The sequence below is a fragment of the Epargyreus clarus genome, unplaced genomic scaffold (assembly GCF_041222505.1).
Source record: "Epargyreus clarus isolate Ecla_fem2 unplaced genomic scaffold, WU_Ecla_fem_2.2 ptg000021l, whole genome shotgun sequence".
Taxonomy (NCBI): domain Eukaryota; kingdom Metazoa; phylum Arthropoda; class Insecta; order Lepidoptera; family Hesperiidae; genus Epargyreus; species Epargyreus clarus.
Genome location: NW_027332228.1, coordinates 15,671,054 through 15,691,153, shown reverse-complemented (window position 1 = coordinate 15,691,153; position 20,100 = coordinate 15,671,054). Strand labels below are relative to the sequence as shown.

Sequence of the window (20,100 nt, the reverse complement as noted above, 5' to 3'; positions counted from 1 at the left end):
GTCTGTCTGTAATCAACTCAAATGGGGATGCAACGATATATTGCATTTTTTCGAAATTATAGGTAATATCAACCCTAAATTATTATTTGAAAGGTGGTAGAACCCTTTGTGGTTCGAATCCAACGGTACCAACGCCACACCTATTTGTGCCTCATAACAGCAGCGTTAGGCGCCGCTGTGTTCGGGTTTGAATGTTGTGGTAAGGATACATACTTTTCCGAGGCGTTCCAGCTTACTCCTCAGGGTAGCGGTGCGTCTGTGGCCGACCTCAGGTAGGAATATCTAATCTTATTTGGAGTTGACATAAAATATGTTTGTCCATGGGCGGCCGTAGCCACTTACTATCAAGTGGACTACATGCTCGTCTGCTACTTCAATATTACAAAAAAATCTAATATCGAATTTTAAATATTTTATACAATAAGAGGTTGGCGAAAAATAGGTCGTCAAAATTAATAATAATCATTCAAAATGTGGATGAAAATAAACTTAAAATATCCATAATGTCGCATTAAAATTCATAATATACATAATTTAACCAATTTGCATCCTTAAACCCAGATAGGATTTAAATTCTAGTGAATAACTAATTTTCCTGAAGAAATTCATTTTAAGGGATTTTTTTTTATTTAATTCCATTTTAATAATATAGTAACACTTTAAAATTTGCAAAAATGAATAATAGTGAGAGGGTTTTTTAACTGAGAAATATTATGTAACAATATTATTTTGCAACTTCGTTTATAAATATTACATAATATTTTGTTGTGGATTCTAAAAAATATCTGAGTCACGTTTGAATTGCGAAAATTGCACCATAACCAGAAACCAGTATTGTCAGTCGAAATCTCTGCTAAAATCGTGGCAAAATATTTTAGAATAGAAGTTATAAAACTTGAAATTATGAACTTATAAAAACTTGTCTCAGTACAGAAAAAATATATTGTCATAATTTCATCGCTTGATACTTTGTATAGTTTGAAATAAGTATTTTAGAAGTAACAAAAAGTGATAATTGTGTAAGTTTTTAAGGTATTTAAAGTATTTTGATTAGCAACACTGAAATCAAGATGGCGTTGAAAATGGCGGCCAATTTTTCCTCGATTCGGTCGACTCGACATAAAATAAAGTGACAGGCTGACAGAACGCATTGCGCAAATAAGCGAAGTCGTGTGTGCATGTTACACGGTTAAACATGTTAAAAAGTTTTCCTGAAATTTTAGTTTTATGTTATATTCGGTGCCCAAATTGTTCTATAAGAACTGATATATTGAACTGTTCTCCGTCTTGATTAAGTGAGAAACGTAGTAAAATAAATAGTGAATATAGTAATTTAGTTTTATTGTAAGTTAGTTAGCATTAGAATCGTTTCAAAATCATCATTCATCATGCCTAAAGGAAAGAAAAAAGGAAAATTCGGTGAGTATTAACTGTTTTTGAATGCTAAAAAGTGGATAGGATAAGATTGTGAAAGGGCATTAAACCTGGAATTTGTTAAAGAATGAGATCACGCTGCGACCTTGTGGTTAAGTCTCGGTAGCATTAATGACGGTCCACGTATATTCGCTTCAATATACTCGCAATAATCGCGATACTATTACCTTGAGAAACCATATGTTAAGAGTGAGCTTTTACCCAGACATGATTTCCGTGTTTCACAACATAGCAGCGTCTAGCTCTTAACGCAACGAGACTTTCCAAACATCTCAGATTCCAACAAACATACCTATATTAAGAAATAACTTTATATTTAAAATTCATAATGTTATTTAATAGACATTGAAAGATTTAAATGAACTGATTGTAGCATAGTCTAACCACTAATTTCAACATAAAAACAGAGTTGACCTTGAAATATATTAATAAATTATGTAATTCTCTGTTGCTACCTCTACAATACATGTTTCCTACTGTATATAATGTTTTAGAGTTGATAGTTTTATTATCACAATCCAAGTCAAAGGTATTTAAAAACTTTTCTGTTAATATTTTCTCTATACTTTTAACTGTGAGTTTATATTTGTTGTACTTTATGAATGTCACATGTGGCAAATGTATATGCATTCCATGATGTTAAGAAATGATATTAAGCTAGAATCCTTCATATAAATAGATCTATGTGGCATACTTTTCAAAACAGACCTTTAGTACCAAAATAGATAGGAACCCTATCATTATTATTTAGTGTGGTGTGGTTGTCATATCACTCTGATTGAGAAAAGTTCTGGCTCTAATAGCAGACATACATTTTTATAACGAATATAGGTACTATGTATTTTATTGTGACCAGTGTGGAATTCCAGTGTGTGGCTTTCTAAAATCTAAAAATATTATTCACTAATAACAATAGTGTTTCTTAATGATAATTATGACAATATAATTGGCCGACTATCAGTTTTACATATATAGAGACTTCATAACATGAATGACTGTTTGGGTATAGCATCTAAATTTCTCTTGTTCAATTTTGATACTTAATAAATATTGAGAATATTGGCAAAACTTATGAGATTCATAGAATACATATGTTAAGATACATATCTTGTATAAGCCTACACAAGGTGGTACATACTCAACTCTGACATTCCATATTATATGTTAAACATTTCTTTAAAATACAATTTATTCTCACTTTACACTTGAAAGGCGACCCTTACATGGCATACACTTTACAAGAGAGTGATTGAAAGTTAAAATATTTATGAAGAATTAGATAAACTTACCTTGCTTTTGAATTGACATTATTTAAGAGATACAAATATTTTCAAACCAACAATTATGTGAATGTATTTTTTGTTGATATTTTAAGTTCAAATCTCTCTTCTTATTTTACTTGTCACTTAGTAAATTTTGCCTTTTAATCGTCAATATAATTCAGAAGTAAACAAATAACTAGAAGCAAAATAATATTGTCCCTTTGTTCGTGAGTACATTCAAGTTCATGTATCATGTTATGTATTATGAAAGTCTCATTGTGTTTGCTAAGAAAGCGAAACCATCCATTGTTCAATGCCCTTAAGAGACGAGGCTTTGTTTTAAATACTGGGATATAAAATGGAATGGTTTTGATATATAAAAGAAGTGACTGGGCATCCAGTCCATATTCAGAGGTCACTGCAACCTGTCAACATCATATAGGACTGATGTTATTTACGAATAGATGAAAATTGTTATTAAATATTCTGTACCAATTTAAATTTAGTAATAAGGGTGGAAACATAAAAGCCGAAGAAACCAGTGAGTTATCTAAAATCTTTATGTAGTTTATTAAGTTATATCTTTGTGCAATGGTTTTATGTATTTAATTATGTTATGTTAACTATGTGTCTTAAATTGTATTTACAATGAAATCTCTTAAAATATACAGTTATCAAAAGTCAAAAACATTTAGTTTTTTTCTGTATGTAATAATTGTTTTGTACCAATAGTGCATTACAATTTATTCACTATAAAGTTTCTTATACACAAAATAATAATAAAAATATTCCGAAATGAAAGTAACTTATTTAAAGTTGATTCATATAGATGCATTTTTGAATAAAATCAATGTACCATTTTACTCATCCTCTATTTCTTAATATTAGTATGTTCTAGTTATGCAATCCTACAAACAAAAACATTTTTCTAGTAATCAGTTTGTTTACTTGATGTGTTTACAACATTAGCTACTTCTCAGAACTTGTTAATTGTAATTAAGTAATTACATTAGAAGAACTCATAAGTGTTGATTTTAATGTTAATTTGCCTAGAAATAATGTTGAATAATTATAGTGGAATGTTTGCATTATATGAACATATTTGTAGGAATATTTAATTACTTATTAAGTTTAAAATCATATAAATCTACATATTGGCATGTGGCTGTCCATGTATATAAAATAGTAAGCAGCCGCTTTTTCTATGGATCTCATAGGAGACAATTGAGGAATTGAACTTAGAAGATAAATAAAATATTTTTGTAATTGAGGATGGATAGTATCTTCCTGTGAAGTTAGTAACCTACAATGGTCACTGATATGCATATTCAAGAGCAGTGAAAATGGCAAAACCCACTGTCTATAGCTATCTTTTTATTAAGTAATGTATATATCACTCCCTAGGTTTGTTCGGTATAGAGAACTTAACTGTAATATTTAGTAACTTATTTATATTTTACTCTTGCAGAGCACAGAAGAACGGAGCAGGCATACTCGTCAGATGAAGATGCTGGCATCGACATGACGATAGACAACTGCTCGGAGACCTCGGCACAGTCCGACCTCAAGAGCAACCACGATGAAGCAGGTAAACATCATTACTTTTAACTTATAAAGAAAGGACAATGCCCATGAAAGTATGGACCGCCGTCCAGAGTTGCATCAAATTGAAACTTGTTGTGAACGATGTATAATTAACCAAATACTACCACCAATAATTATTTTTTAGATCAGCACCCGGGTTCTGAAGTTATTTACCGAAATGTTACATAACCTCAAAATCGAAAATATCCGACGATAGATTGATGGTCGGTTTTAACTGATAGTAGGTACCTATAATGTAGTTCGATTTACATATTCCATTTACTACTAAAAGTTGTAGGTAAAAAAACCTAAAATAATCGTAAAACCCTAAAATAATGAATTCCGAGTATAAAATACCGCCATTTTAATTTTTAAGAACAACAATCAACATTTCGTCTTATTTTATCTTAAATGGAATCCCCTGTTCAAAGAAACTATTCTGATCGACAAATTATGTAAAAAAATCAAAAAATACTTTTAATATTACTTTCATTTTGACGCATGAGAAAAATCAGTACCAAGAATGGGCATTCTCCTTTCCATCAGTTGAACTGAAGTGCTGCAGAAAATGGAGATACTGATAAATTTATTGCTTGCAAAAATTTGTAAAAAGTAGTCATTTTCAAATAATTATATAAAGGAGCACTTGACGATCCATGTCGTGTCCTTCAAATGTGCAATATATTTCATTTTGGATGAGCTCTTAGGGTTTTCAAATCTACTTGCTTATGAATTAGTACATTTGCATAAATTCAAAAAGTTATATGTTACATACAGATGCTCTTGTGAAGACTATTTCTAGATATACAGTACTGATTTCTACATTCTCTATGTTATGTACGTTATGTAAGCCTTTAACTAATCCTATTATGTATCTATAACGCAATTTCCTTTCACACCATGGTAAAAAAAAAGTAATTTGCCATAAAATTATAAGTATTAAAATAACTGCACGTAAACTGGAATATTATTAAATATGGGTGCATTATCGATTTATTTATTTAGTAATACATATAACATCGTCATTTCTTAAAATTCTTATCAAGGACCTACCAGTTCAATATAATACAAGTAGTTTGCAAATTTTACCTGCATTAATTTCTTTTACATTTTTACTGATTACGGGCAATTTATAGCACAAGATAAGTTAAAATAGGCGGATGCCACTTATCAAATTATAAACATTTTTAACCTTCATTACATTGTTTAAAATTGCATAAAAATAACATAAATATTTGGTAAACACATACTATATTATCACTAAATTACTTTATATAACCACACTACTTGATTAATTTCTTGATAAACTACCAAAATAACTATTGATATGCGAAGTTTATCGATTAATTGGTTTACCCGCGTACCCATATTTTGTTTATAGCTGAGCCAATTTTAATCAAACAAAAGTAAAACTGTTTCTTAAAAATATGTTTGATTTAAATAAAACATTGATTGTATTTGGTTGAATAGATGAAATTTCTATCAATTATTCTTTGTTCCTGGAGAAACCTCTCTCATCCTAATAAGCACTGCCCCAAAAAGGCTTATCATACTCTTACTACTATTTCCTAACGTGCTCTCCTTTACTAGGGGAAGTCTAAATACAAGTTTTGACACGGATTGATGAATAAGCACCGTCTCAAAACGCTTATCATAGTCGCTAATATCACAACCATTAATATCCTCAGGTCAGATTTTAATCGCACTGATTACAATCCGACCCATTTCATTGGTCTTGACACGACAGCTAAACGTTTGCAAACGGCCTTTCCTACAAGCTAATGCTAAATCGATACGTGCACACGTAGGCCAGTCATTGGAACACGACAAGTCTTGATCTCACGACCTTCCAACGTAATACTATTACATATCGTGTGTATCGGTTATGCTACTGGATTTTATGCGCAACTCACCACGCGTAGAATGTAATGGTATTATCTTTTAAATCTATGCATCATGAGCGATTATGATGACGGGTTTAGGGAGTCCGGACAACCCACCCACCCCCTCATAGCATAGGTGTAGTAAAATATGATGTATTGTTTCGCCGATATATCTATTTATTTATTTATCAGACACTACCTGTTTAATTTTCTTGTATTATGATTTAATAAACGTCCTTTGCATTATTTCAAGTTTGTTGACGCCATGCATCGGGCACGAAGACGGTTTGTAAGCGCGAAACAGTTTTTTGTGGCATCTCATTATCTTGACGTTTCCAGCTGTGTGTGTGCAGTCGTGTTTTATTATTTTGAGCAATGCATTTTTATTGAGTTTTTATTATCTGATTAGGAATTTATAATCTTTTATTATGCAATAATATACGTGGATACAAGACTTTGGCAGGGCAATTAAACTTAATTTGGAGTTAATTCAAAATGGCAGACCCTGATCGTAATCTTCTATTAAATGAATCATATATTAAATATTGGTTTGAAGAATGTTTATTGATATTCTTTTGTGCTTTAAGATAAAACTGTAAATGACCTCATTCCGTTTATAAATTTTATCCCAATTGAATCAGATTACGATAAATCATACGTAGATTACATTCCAGCAGTTAACATTTCGCTGAGCATTTTCCTTTATAACGTCATATCAATGTATATAACCTTGATCAATTCTATAGATCACTGGCCTGATACCATACTTGTGTGTAAAAATTGCTTATCTCTTACACATTTTTCCTTATTAATAGAAGCAAACGGACCTGAGTTTACTTTGATTTTAATTAATTACCTGTTTACCGCAATCGAAAAAAGTTAATTATGCCCTGCAAGGAAATCACGATTTCGATAACATCGTGATGTCTTTCTTTTTTCTTTTTATATTTGAGCCTATAGATTTTTTATGTTTGAGCCTAACGATAAAGCAGACGCGCTACCTGATGTAAAGTAGTCAACGTCGCCTATGCACATTTGCAACACCAGAGGAGTTCCCAATGCATCGCCGGCTTTGAAGGAGAGCTCTTTTTGCACCTTTTTTGAGGAGCCCCATGTCATAGTGCTCCGGGAATACCTCAGGAGAAAGTTTATTCCACATCTTGCACGTTCGTGGCAAGAACATCCGTGCAATGTCAATATCAATCAAACATTCAAGAAAAAATCTTGAAAATCCCAACTTCCAGAAAACGAGATCCAAGAGAAGCTAGAGGAGAAGGTTCTCGAGATAATAGACGCGTTGAGTGCCCGCGCGAACGCGGCGCGCGCGGCCGCGCTCGTGGCGCTGCGCAGCGCGCTGCAGCGGAGACACCTCGCCGCGCTGCTCAGCGGACAGCGCGTCACGCTCGCCGACCACGTCACCCGCGCGCTAAGACGCGGCAGGGACGCGGAGAGGCGCGCCGCCGCCGCCGTCGCACCTATACTGGCCCTGCAGGTATTTTACTAGATGATTACCCACGGGTGACGATTAATGCTCAGCAGGCGCAACTGCATCACGCGTGCAGACTACGTGACGCGCACTCAGACGCGACAGGAACGCTGAGAGGCGCGCCGCCGCCCCCGTAACACTACTACTACTAGTAGCTACTAGCCCTGCAATTACGTTGCTAGATGTTTTTTATTAATATAGAAGTAGCAGACGAGCATGCAGTCCACCTGATGGTAAGTGGCTACTGCTGCCCATAGACATCTGTAATCAAATCTAGATAGATGCGCCGCTACCCATGAGGACTAACCTGGAACGCCTCGGAAAAGTCTTCTTTACCACACCCTTCAAACCGGAACACAGCTGTGCCCAACACTGCTGTTATGAGGCCTACTTACCTACTATAGTACCTACTGAATAGTTTAAAATTGCCAAGTCAATATTAAGTAACCGAGTTTTACACTTTTGCATTGCCATTTCTGTGTCTGACACAGTAATTGTATTATCAGAAAACCAAATGGCATTCCAGTGGTGAGAAACCACAAAACATGATATTCACATATTTCGGTACGAAATAAAACACTGTCAAGTACACCAAGTACAGAGTAGTAGATTAGTATTCAACTTAATAGTTAGTATACATTTTAAGTGTTTAATATTGACCAACATTAGTATATTATATGTGTGTTTATTATTTTAGATTGGAGAAGAGGGCACAGAAGAGTACATGAATGAAGTTCGACCAGCCTTGGTGGCTACTGCTACAGACAAATCCGCCTCCCTCGATACGCGCACTGAGGTAATAATCAACAATACTTTATACCTATATAAAAACAGAAATCGAAGCGCGTAAGTCCCTTATTTAGGCAGATTAGTGGTTGGATTGTTTAAAAACGTCGGGAGTTGGATTGATGATCGCTAGTTGCAATATTTCATATGAAATTCTTTACTTTGGTGTGCATGTTAAGCCATCAGTTTCTATTGTTATCTTTGGATAGCAATTGTGAAACTTCAACGTAGGACTGACAACTATAGACATTGCACAGTCTACAATTTTCTCAAGATTTTATATTATATATTTTTTCAAATATCCACCCCTTGCCTTCTGACGACATAAAGAACGGGCCTTAGATTGAACCTGAACTGTGACGGGTTGATACTTTATTTAGTAGTTCTACTAGTAGAACTAAAGAATAGAACAAATAGTGGAATACATCGAAAATTTTGTCTGATAGTGAATTAATCTTAATAAATGAATACATTAACATGTATTATTCCAGTGCTGTTCCTCTCTGGCCATACTGTGCTACCTTCTGGAGGAGGACATGACCGAAATACTGGAGATCCTCCGCATGTACGAGACCATTTTCAGCGGGAGCTATCTCAAGGTAATTCATCTTATAGACGTAACTATGTTGCATGCAATTTATTTCATAATAAATATTTGTTAACCTTTATGATATCAAAAACCAACTTGAAATATAAGGATAGTCCTATTTAAATTATGTCATAGATAGCTAAGCTACTCTAAACTAAGTTCTACTTAAATTTAAACTTGATAGATATCTACTCAAGACTAAGTTTGAAAATTAGATTATTTCATTTAAACGTTCACATCCTTCAAACAAGAACCGTGAGAAACAGTAATTTGGTGCTATACAGCGCACATTTAATTTTACCAAATATTCGATCACATTTAAAATAGCTATTAGCGATCTATTGTAACGGATCTTTATTAGGAAGATCTGATCCTAAGATTATCCAATCATAGGCAATCAAATTAATTATTATTTGCTGAAGAAAAGCAACGCAACACGCAAAAGCCGTGAAAGACTTTGAATGTCAAAAACTTCCAGTGAGTCTCTTCGCATTAGTCGACTTCCGCTATGCATATAGAATGGAAATGTTCTTCATTACATCATAGACAGTCAACAAAGAATGAACATAGTCATAGAACCTTGAAAATTATTTCTTGCCAAATATTTTCCGAGCCGGCGGTCGAAATTTTCCTCATACCGTGACGACATTATGTCAATGCCAAAATAGATAAGGAATAATGACCGAGCGTTGGTTTCGCGCAAAAACGCTACCAAGGTTCTGTAGGTCGATGCTCCGATAGTCTAAGCGACCATCATATTGATTGCTGAATGATACGATATCGGAAACGTGTAAAGTAGTTCGACATGCAAATTATTTAATTATCGCTCTGTCTTTTAATTGCCCTACTAAGGACGTATTGTTTCATATCAAAAAATTTCAAAATTAAAATACAATAATTATGTTTAGTCGACTTCTTGCTTATAGTAATAATTAATAGATTTATGTTAAAGTGTAGTTTTATTTGTTGTGTATACTACGGAGTAGCATAGAAATTATCATGAATTATCTTATGAAAAATATGTCGGACTCTTGGACTATGACAATTAAAAACTATTTACTCACGAGGTTTGACGTCAGAATGTATTGTATATACAGGTGTTATGAGTATCTAATTAAATAATACAGCTTTATGCAGTTGATTTAATGTGATGTACTAGAAAGTTAAGTTAATTATTATATTTTACAGTCTCATTATTGTAGAATGTTATAAGTACACAAGAAAGATACATACCTTTATATCTATAATTTTTTAATTTAGATTTTTACTGGATTGGGCATTAAGACTTGGATTGTACATCTGTAGACCTTTTCATTAGTTGTAAATTTTCATTATTTATATTTGCAATTATTAAATTCATATTTGTAAAATGATGTAAAATTACATAGACGAGACAACCCATTGATTACAACCCCGCGATTAATTAACTTTTGATTAATCGCGGGGTTTTGGAATTAATCACATAAATGCCATTAGAAGGACTATGTGGTCTTTTGACAGTCCTCCTATTATGTACGGGAAAGTGTAGCATAATTATACAGCTAGATTTTGAAAGAACCTACGAGTTACTAGGGTTGATTAAACATTGACTTATTAGTCATATGATAGTTTATTTGTAGCGTGGAATGTGTACTCAGCTTCTGAAGCTGAAGCTTCTAAAAAATATTTCAGCCATATTTGTGCAGGATGTTATCGTATCGTTTATTCCTGTGTGTAGGGCGACGGCAGCGTGAAGGTGTCTGGCGCGGCGGTGGAGGAGGGCGGCTGGCACGCGGCGGCGCTGGACGGCTGGGCGCTGCTGCTGGCCGCCGCGGACGGCCGCCGCGCCGCCGCGCTGCTGCGGGACGCGCCGCCGAGCTTCGCGCGCCTCGCCGACTTACTGGAGGCCTGCAGTCTTGAGGTGAGATTAACTTGACGGCTCATAAGTTAAAGTTTTTAGGGATGTCAAAAATTTTCCTCTTATAATGAGAAGGATTAGGTCATAGTCCACCGCGCTGAGCAAGTGCGTACTGGTAGACTTCACATACCTTTGAGATTTTTTTTTATAAATCTCTCAGGTATGCAAATTTACTCACGATGTTTTCCTTCACCGTTTTAGCAAGTGATAATTTATTTCTAATACGCACATAATTTCTAAAAATTAGAGGCGTGCCTGCGATTTGAACCTCGGACCTCTCCATCGAGAGGCCGAGTTTCTTAACCACTAGACTATCACTGCTTTTGATGAGTCAGTAATTCTCAGTATTTAAGTGATTGTCATGTTACTTGCTTGTGCCATTGTAGTTGTTGCAAGTTATTCGTTTTTCTGATTACAAAATTGGTATGTGGAAAAACAATAATTGTATAAAAAAAATATTTACATTTACACTAATTAAATTATTTCATTTAGTTGTTTATTTAATAAACAGTATTCAATTCAAGTGAGGTATTCTTTGAATTTTATAATTGTAAAGTAATAATACTAAAAATAACTTTTACAGATAATCAAAACACAAAATCATTGCAAAACTTTTTTTAGTATCATTGTTTTTTTTTTTTCAAAATTAGTCTAGTTTTCGTTGTCAATACTAGTCCAATATAATTGTAATTTAAATCCAACGTATGTATGATAATGAATAAATGATTTAAAAAACTATATTGAAAGCTTTGTTATTTTTTCCTTAGGTGCGCATGGCAGCGGGTGGTGCGCTAGCCATAGCCCACGAGTGCGTGTCTGAGGGCGGCGAGGAGGTGCAGTGGGGCGGCGCCGGCGTGCACGACGTCATCCTCGCTCGCCTACAGGAGCTGGCGCGCGACTCGCACAAGTACCGCGCCAAGCGCGACCGCAAGCTGCAGCGGGCCACCTTCCGCGATATACTCAAGTACTTTGAGGTGAGTTAACGAGTATGTCGAAATCGGTAGGCGAGTACTTCATGGTTAATAGTGGAGAGTATCTAGGGTCACTAACTAAGAAACAAGAGATGAGAGGAGTATCCAGACAAAATACTTCTTTAAGAAGAAGGTATTATATTTAAATCTTAATTTCACTGGCTTCTGTAGATGAAAGAAGAAAATATAAAACAATGTATTTAATGTAGTATAAATATGTATTTAATGTAGTATATGTTAAAATTATTCATTTAACAATTTAGATAGATATACGATGTATACGTATTAATTTACAAAATTAAAAGTTTTGCTCGTCACATACATTATTAACTCCAATTATCTCGTCGAAAACAACTAGAAAATAATAAAATAAAAAATTGTCGGAATAATTTGAATGAATTTAATTATTTGTATCCAGGAGGGCGAGGTGCCGGCGCTGCGCGTGCGCGTGGGCGCGGAGGCGGTGGAGTGCGGCTCGTGGGTGTCGCGCGCGGCGTACGGCGCGCTGGCGGCGGCGCTGGGCGCGGGGCTGCAGCCGCTGGCCGCGCACTGCCCCGCGCTGCGCGCCGCGCTCGCGCTGCCCGACGCGCCGCCGCTCGCCGCGCCCGCCACCAAGCTCAACAAGCTGCAACGGGTAACGCTCTTGCTGACACTTGTTCATGATGAAGCTTGCGATCGAACTGATTGTTGACATTTCAAATGTAGACGTTTTGTCCAATTGATACGGAAGATTGTGGGATAGAGATGTTTAAGAGCCTTCTATTAAAAAAACAGTCTTGAGGTTATTTGTAGTTGCGGTCTAGTTTTAATTATTGTTTTGTGTAAATTGAGTAATTTGAATCCCAAAATTAAATCTCAGCTAACTGAAGTTAATATTTTTCCAGAATTAAATAAATTTAATCACTGCATGTCAAGCGAAGCCTAATTTGAATTATTATAATTTAAGCATTAACTAATTTTATTACTGTATTTCAAACTAATAAATTTAATTATTCTATTTTCAAAATCAACAGTTTATTGGTCCATATTTTAACAGTAAATGGTGTATTAACATAATTTAATTTCAACGATATTATTTCCAGCATCTGCAAAACACGGCGGCGTGCAAGGCGCGCACCGTCGCTCGCAACAAGAACCGCGACAAGCGCTCCGCCGCGCTCGCGCTCTAGCGACGCCGCGCGACACCGCCCGCCCGGACACTCGGGGCACTCGGGGCTTGTTTGATATTATACGTACAATAGTCCGTCCGACGACTATACCATTTTCTTGACATACAATTTTATAAAAAGCTGCTGTTTCATAACACCCGGGCATAGATATATTCGATGGGACCACGATAGTCTCTTCGAAAGACGCCGAATCTCCACGATCGCTTCAGGATGGACGGTTCCGATGTGATACTCGTTTTGGTCCGTTTTAACCAGATTTAATTACGCTAGCGACGTAATAGGCTAGTACCAAAGAAATTCCCGAAATAAATCTCGTTGGAAGTAGTCGAGAGTTGGAGCCGCCCTACATTGACGCCTGCACATCTACATATCTACGCAGTCGGGGCGCCACTATACCTTTCCTGAGCGATATTTTACTTTAGATATTTCTAGTGAATAGATTTTTTTTCAGCGCTAAGGCCTGTCACCCCGACTGCGATTTTCATATTTTGATAAATTAAATGAATTATACACTTCAAAAATGACATGTCATTCATCATTATTTACTTTGTACTTTAGTATTTTGTAATATTAGTTTGTTTTGTTGATTTATATTATTCATCGTCATTATATTGCGCTAAGTTGTGACTTGCTCCTAAACTTGATATAAAATTAACTTCATCGATGTGTTCTCATTCGTGTTCTTACTGCCATTAGTTATTCTAATTATTGTAACGAGATACAGATTTATATTTATTTATTATTATATCAAATTTGACAGTTATTTAATTATACTGTTGACCAATTTTAATTGTATATTCTAAATACACATAAGTTCATCAAGTTTGGAGTAAGGAAATTCATTGTATTTTAACTGTTGAAGTAATAAATATAAGTTTTGTACTGTATGAACCCTTGTATAAGTTCCCAGAAACACTTCAGTGCAATCCTTATTTTTAAAGTTCTCTGTAAATATTATTTTGAATTGCGATCGTCTGCGGCCGAACTGTTTGTACATTAACTAGGCTAGTTCACGGAATATTGAAATAATATTTATTTCGAGGACAATCTTTGTTTTTTTTTTACTATACCCACATACAGGATGGATTTCAATTAGTTGATCACGTAGGTACCAAAGCGATATTAATTAAAAGTCGACAAAATATATTCCCTCTGTTCAATTATTTTAAGCTTTCACATAGTAAGGACTTCCAACACAACCAGTCATTTTGTTCTGGATCATTATTGACATCTAGGTCGGGGAAAATAAAAAATAATAATAAACACATCGCTAGCTTTATTTTCGGATATGATGATAAATCCGTCCTTACATTGATTCGCGAGCTGCGAATAGATACACAACAACGAATACATTAATGTAACTTACACACTAACAGTCACTCCCAGACCACACTCCTGCGCGTACCGCTATGACTAGACTTAAATTACTATTGCGTCTACAAGAGAAGGTAGAACTTATAAAAGAATTTGATATAATTCTAAACAAGAAATTCAATAACAGATTAAAAGCAAAAAACTTGTGTAGTTGTAGGGAAACACTTGCCTTAGTGGGCTAACTGGAGCTCATATTTCCCATTGGAGGTTTTCTACAGCAAAAGTATCCTCCATGCTTCGTACATTGATAGTATTACAAACAATCTATAACATAATACTTAAGCGAAAACATTAAATAAGTGAATTCTTTTAATAAATAATATTTGAAGCGACAGAAGTGCAGTCTACAATATTCGTTGCACAGTTTAAATATCTGATAGTGGAAAAAATCAATAGATTCTACCGAGACAAGCTTCGTATAAAAGATAAGCTCGAACACATTGGACGATGCTGTGGCTCAGAATCTTTTAGGCAAAATAATGTTTCCATTCATTATAGTCAACACAAAACTACAACATTTGTGATACCTTAAACATGTATTAAATACTAAACACTAAACTCTTTGCCCTAAGAAACATGTTTTCTCCACAAATCCGTGATACAAACTTCGTCTTTAACTATTAAAGCGCGTTCATTAGCAATCTCAATCATAAATCCTTAATTACCTTGAAACCACAAAATAAACAAATTATTTTTCAAAAAAATAAATCAAACCTTTTAAAATTCAGATACAGTAATACAGTGTTTTCATTCAACAAGAGACTCCCTCAGTTTTATTTAAATATATATTATGTGGAACAACGCAATGATTCTTTATTGCTACGTATAATTAATTAAAGTTAATGCCAGACAGTTGTAGAAGAGCTCTAGTTTCTCTAATATAACAATGCTAATGCAAAATGATTAATGAGTGCCCTCATTAATCTTACGAGTACCGTGTTAGATAACCTCTGATAAGATCGATACTCAATATGGTAATGTAGAGTTAAATGTTCAAATGTTTTCGCGTTTCAAAACAGAAGCTTCGCGCCCCTCCACGCTCGACCACCCGACGGTCGCCCGCTCCCTCGTGAACTCGAGGGACAGGTGTCCTCCGACCATCTGGAGGACTGAAAATCTGTACACGCAGCGTGGCACAGGTCACTTTGAGGACCGAAAGCTGCACCGCTGCCACACCGCAGTCAACAACACCGGTGGGCAGTGTACCCACTGTGGAGTAAAGAGTGATAAGGCCCGGGTAAGGAGGGATCCGTCGAGGCCCGAAAACCCTGCGCCATATAGTAGACCATATAGTAGTAGTAGTTTCAAAACATGTTCAATATAGATTCTTAGCCACAGCGCGTCCACAAAATACAAGACACTGATTACATTAATTATTTTAATAACTATTTACGTTAACATCTATTAAATTGTGAATATGTAGACATTTATACGGCGAACAGTACTCGAGGGTTTCCACAAATTAGCCTCTCGAGTAGCGTTCACGTTGACACAACATCGATTCAAAAAAATCTTTAAATGACCTGTGGCAGTTATACGATAACATCACATATTTTTTTACAAAACCACATTAACACCTTCTCATACTCACACTCTCACGTTCCATTTAATCTTTTTTTCAGTTTAACTTAAAATTTCGCACTGTCTGGATGTAAGCTATAATTATAGGATAAAATAGTTGTACATTCAAGATAAACTTGAAATGGACACAAATTTTAAATTGCAATATGGTTAACAAACACAACACTGAATCAAATCGTTCCACAATATTTTATAATATAGAATTAACACTATCACAGGTCACTTAAAGATAATAATTACATTAAATCTAGTGCAATTCCAATACAATAGAGAATGCAAAAATATCAATAAACTCCTTAATAAACTCGACAAAACTATCTCGAATGCGATACAATTTTTCTACTCAATAATAAAGGCAGTTCGACGGTTGATGTTTAAATACAGTATAAACAATATCTTTCGAATCTTTGTAGGCACTGTCGGGGCAACTCTGGAAGCTACACTCTTACACGGTGCATTGAGGAATTTAGAATACGTGCCCTCAACTCGGTGGCCGCGTTATTTATATCTACGGACCTTCAACGTAAATGTATCAAATCATATTTTTCTATATAATACGCGGTCGCGTTACAGAATAAATAAATACATTCGGATGTATGCACATTGTATTGATTAATGTTTTTTTTTGCCATGGACTTGGTCTGAGACGTAGGAATTCTGTACGCCGCTTCAGGCTTCGGCAACGTCGATGTTCGACTTGGGCTTAAATGAGCCTCGCATATAGATGCGCTCTGTGCTGATAAGGTCGACAAAACAAACAAACAGACAGATTTACAAAAAATAATTAACTAAATTCCCCAATGCATCATACATTTTAATTTTGTCATAATATGGACCATTTTTAAAATCAATAATGTTAAAAAGCCCATTTTGATTTATATTCCTTATATGTCAAAAAACGTATTCTTATAGCCTGAAGAACCGAAACAAATTTTGATATGGGCAAAATATTATTAGGTATGTATTCATACAGAGTACTTTCGATGATATAACAATAATTGAAAAATTTGTCGATCTATAAGGAATATTATAATCTGATGATTCATTTTTGCTGTTGAATGTTTTCCCTCCTTCCACTTTCTACTTACCACTTACATTAACCCAATGAATATGTAGATTTCAAAATACATATTATATAAATGTAGGATTTGAACAAGTTATAACGAAATATGACTATCTAATTGTTGAAAGAGAATTCCCAGCAAAATTTGCGATGAAACCTGGTAAGACAATTTTCTTAAAATAGGTAAGGAAAGAAACATTCCTCTTACGGTCAACGAGAGTTTGTCATGTCTTGCCTTGCTACAGGCAAGCTGGGGGCTGGCAGTAATTTAAAAAATGATACAAAAATATAGAAATTGAGCAACAGCGGAAAGATTTGAAACTATTCAAACAAGTAACAATTAATAAAGTTTAAATATTACGTAGGATGTTAGTCCCAGAGACACGATACTATTGTCATTCGATAAATAATTACATATAATAATTATGTTAAGTAACTACGCATAATTTACAAATGGACAGTATCATAGTTAACGAGTATCGATCACAACATCGAATAAGGCTTAACGTCTTAAAACACAACCGGATATTTTCACCAAATAATGTATTAACAAGAGGTAAAGTGTTAAGGCAACAACGAAGGCAGTATGTCTCAGCGTTTTTATTATCAAATATAAAAATATACCGGCGATCGATTGTACGTTGTATTTTAAGGCATTCATAATTACAACAACATTATAGACACGCAATACAACTATTAGTTTCACATCTAAAACGACTAGTGAATTTATCAATAGTAAAGTATTTCCTTCATAAAATAATCACTTTAATTCAATACTACCTCAACTTGATTATACATAAATGACACATCAAAAACAGAATTTCTTGCCTAAACATCCCAAACGGTGTACATTTTCCACTTATTATAAGATTCTAAAACATTGTAAAAGACGTTCATACATACTACTAAATATTACGTTCATCTACACATATAAGTGACAGACTTTATCAGAATTATCTGTGTCATAAAAATGATTTTTAAACACAGATTTAAATCAATAGATGTCGTACCGCAATAGTTTTAAAATTGACAACAAACTGACCTTGCTATATCTATTCATGCCGCGAAACTGTCTCAATATCATATCCATTGATTTAAAGCTATGTTCCACTTAATGTTCAACACAACGATTCAACGATTGGATCTCTCTTAATTTTTTGTCAGAACATAAATTTAAACAAGAAATTATAGAACAATAATCCTAGTATTTTTCATATAAATGAATACGAGTATGTATCCGAAGATCACCATATTTGTGAACTCTCAAAGCTCTTGTAATACAAAATTAAATAGTAGCAACAAACAAAAAAGAAATGTGCAAACAAAACAAAATGTAAATACAATTACTTTATATACATATAATTATGAATGTTTCAAAGTAACGAAACACTAACTATTATAGTATAAGAATAAACTTGATAATAATGTTATAATGAAATCTAAATTAACATCCTAAAATATCTAAAATAAGCATCCCCAAATATATTAAATTATTTCAACTATTTACAAATTACTCTGTCCTTTGGTAGAACGTCCGCTATCTAAGCGGAGTAAATTACCATATTACTAAACCGTGAAATTAATCTTAAAAGTTTTTATAAGTCTTAGGCCAAAAGTTATGGTAACATAAATTATTTTTCTAAATCTATTATAATAACTACTGACTATATTACAAATCTGCTGTTTTGTAGAAACTAAATAATACGAAACACACACATTTCCCTAATAATAAAGGCTAATGACAATTTTTTATTTACTTTGAATTTTCACGTGCCTAAAAAGTGTTTCTGTTAAACTAACGTATGTCTATGTTATATATAAAATGTGTATGCAATACGTACAAAGCATGCATACGTACAAGCAAGCAAAGCTCTTTTACAAATTTAACTTGTATGTAGAAAAAAATACATACTACCTTATTTCTTAGCGGATCATGATACATAATCATGATACGTATGATGATATAATTATTATCGTGACACGTATTATTATGTAATTATACATATATTAAAAGCACACATTTATATACAGAGACCTACAGCATAAGATATTGCACGATTGGGCCTGTTGGAATGGAATTAATAGGATACATATTATATGTGACATACTTAATAAATAAATTGTATCTAACGCACTTAACTGTTTTATCATTGTAAGGGGGTTAAGTACGAGATAATTTCAAACTTAATGAAAACAAATGAGAATATACTGAATATTTATGAACGTTGTAGGTAAAAAATATTTCTATCGATTGACATTTATAAAAAGGTTTTACTTCGTGCAATAAAGTTATGCATTATGAAATAACTTACTGTCAATTTGTCCACAAACATTTTCGTACTCTAACTTTTGAAAGTTATACTCAGTTTTTATTAAAATAACAATAAACATGAATCGTCTACTATACGTTATTAAAAGCAGTAAGATCTCTAAATGCCTAATCTGTCCGATTATCGTCCTATAATCATTACGTATTTTTAAATTCAAAAACCATAGTTTATGCATTTTATCCAAAAGATAATCAAACATCAATTTTTATATCATCACTCGCAAACATTACACTGTAAAACTATGTTTAAATGAAGCTGAATTATTTGAACACTGCAAGCGTAACTTATGCCATTGCCAAATGAAGCACAAATAAAAATAGTCCTACAAAGTGTATATACAAAAAAGATACGTACATATTTACAGCAAAATCCTAACCGTTATTGTTCATAGTATGTGTTATTAGTTATTACTAAAGTGTTTTTAATAAATGAAAAAGGCATGTTCTCTTATTTAAGCTTAATTTAGAAAATATTCCATTTGGTTGCTCTAATCTACAATTTTAATACTCATTGTACAAGAGCGCTAATGACATCCAAAAATACGTAATCAATGCTGACTCATAGCATATTAAATTTCTGCAGTGTAGCTATTAAAAGTATGAATACCAACATTACACATACATAGATGTTGGTATTCATATATAGAAACTTTTATTCATATACAATATAGCGTTACTTTTGTCATGGACTT

The 20,100-nt window shown here is 33.9% G+C and overlaps 1 protein-coding gene across 1 annotated transcript; it reads left to right on the top strand.

Annotated features, from left to right (window-relative positions):
* The first annotated feature begins 1,079 nt into the window (after positions 1-1,079).
* Positions 1,080-13,101, top strand: Ifrd1 (Interferon-related developmental regulator 1). The gene is made up of 9 exons (XM_073084860.1): positions 1,080-1,419; positions 4,165-4,284; positions 7,408-7,655; positions 8,347-8,445; positions 8,927-9,034; positions 10,742-10,924; positions 11,689-11,895; positions 12,311-12,526; positions 12,975-13,101. The coding sequence occupies exons 1-9, from the start codon at positions 1,389-1,391 to the stop codon at positions 13,059-13,061; spliced, it is 1,299 nt and encodes a 432-aa protein (XP_072940961.1). The 5' UTR covers positions 1,080-1,388; the 3' UTR covers positions 13,062-13,101.
* Positions 13,102-20,100: the final 6,999 nt, after the last annotated feature.

Excerpts from the sequence above, each read along its gene's own strand:
- Ifrd1 (XM_073084860.1), top strand. The coding sequence starts at position 1,389 with ATGCCTAAAGGAAAGAAAAAAGGAAAATTCG. Across the intron at positions 4,285-7,407 it reads GAGCAACCACGATGAAGCAG|AAAACGAGATCCAAGAGAAG; the intron begins GTAAACATCATT and ends CCCAACTTCCAG. Across the intron at positions 8,446-8,926 it reads CCCTCGATACGCGCACTGAG|TGCTGTTCCTCTCTGGCCAT; the intron begins GTAATAATCAAC and ends GTATTATTCCAG.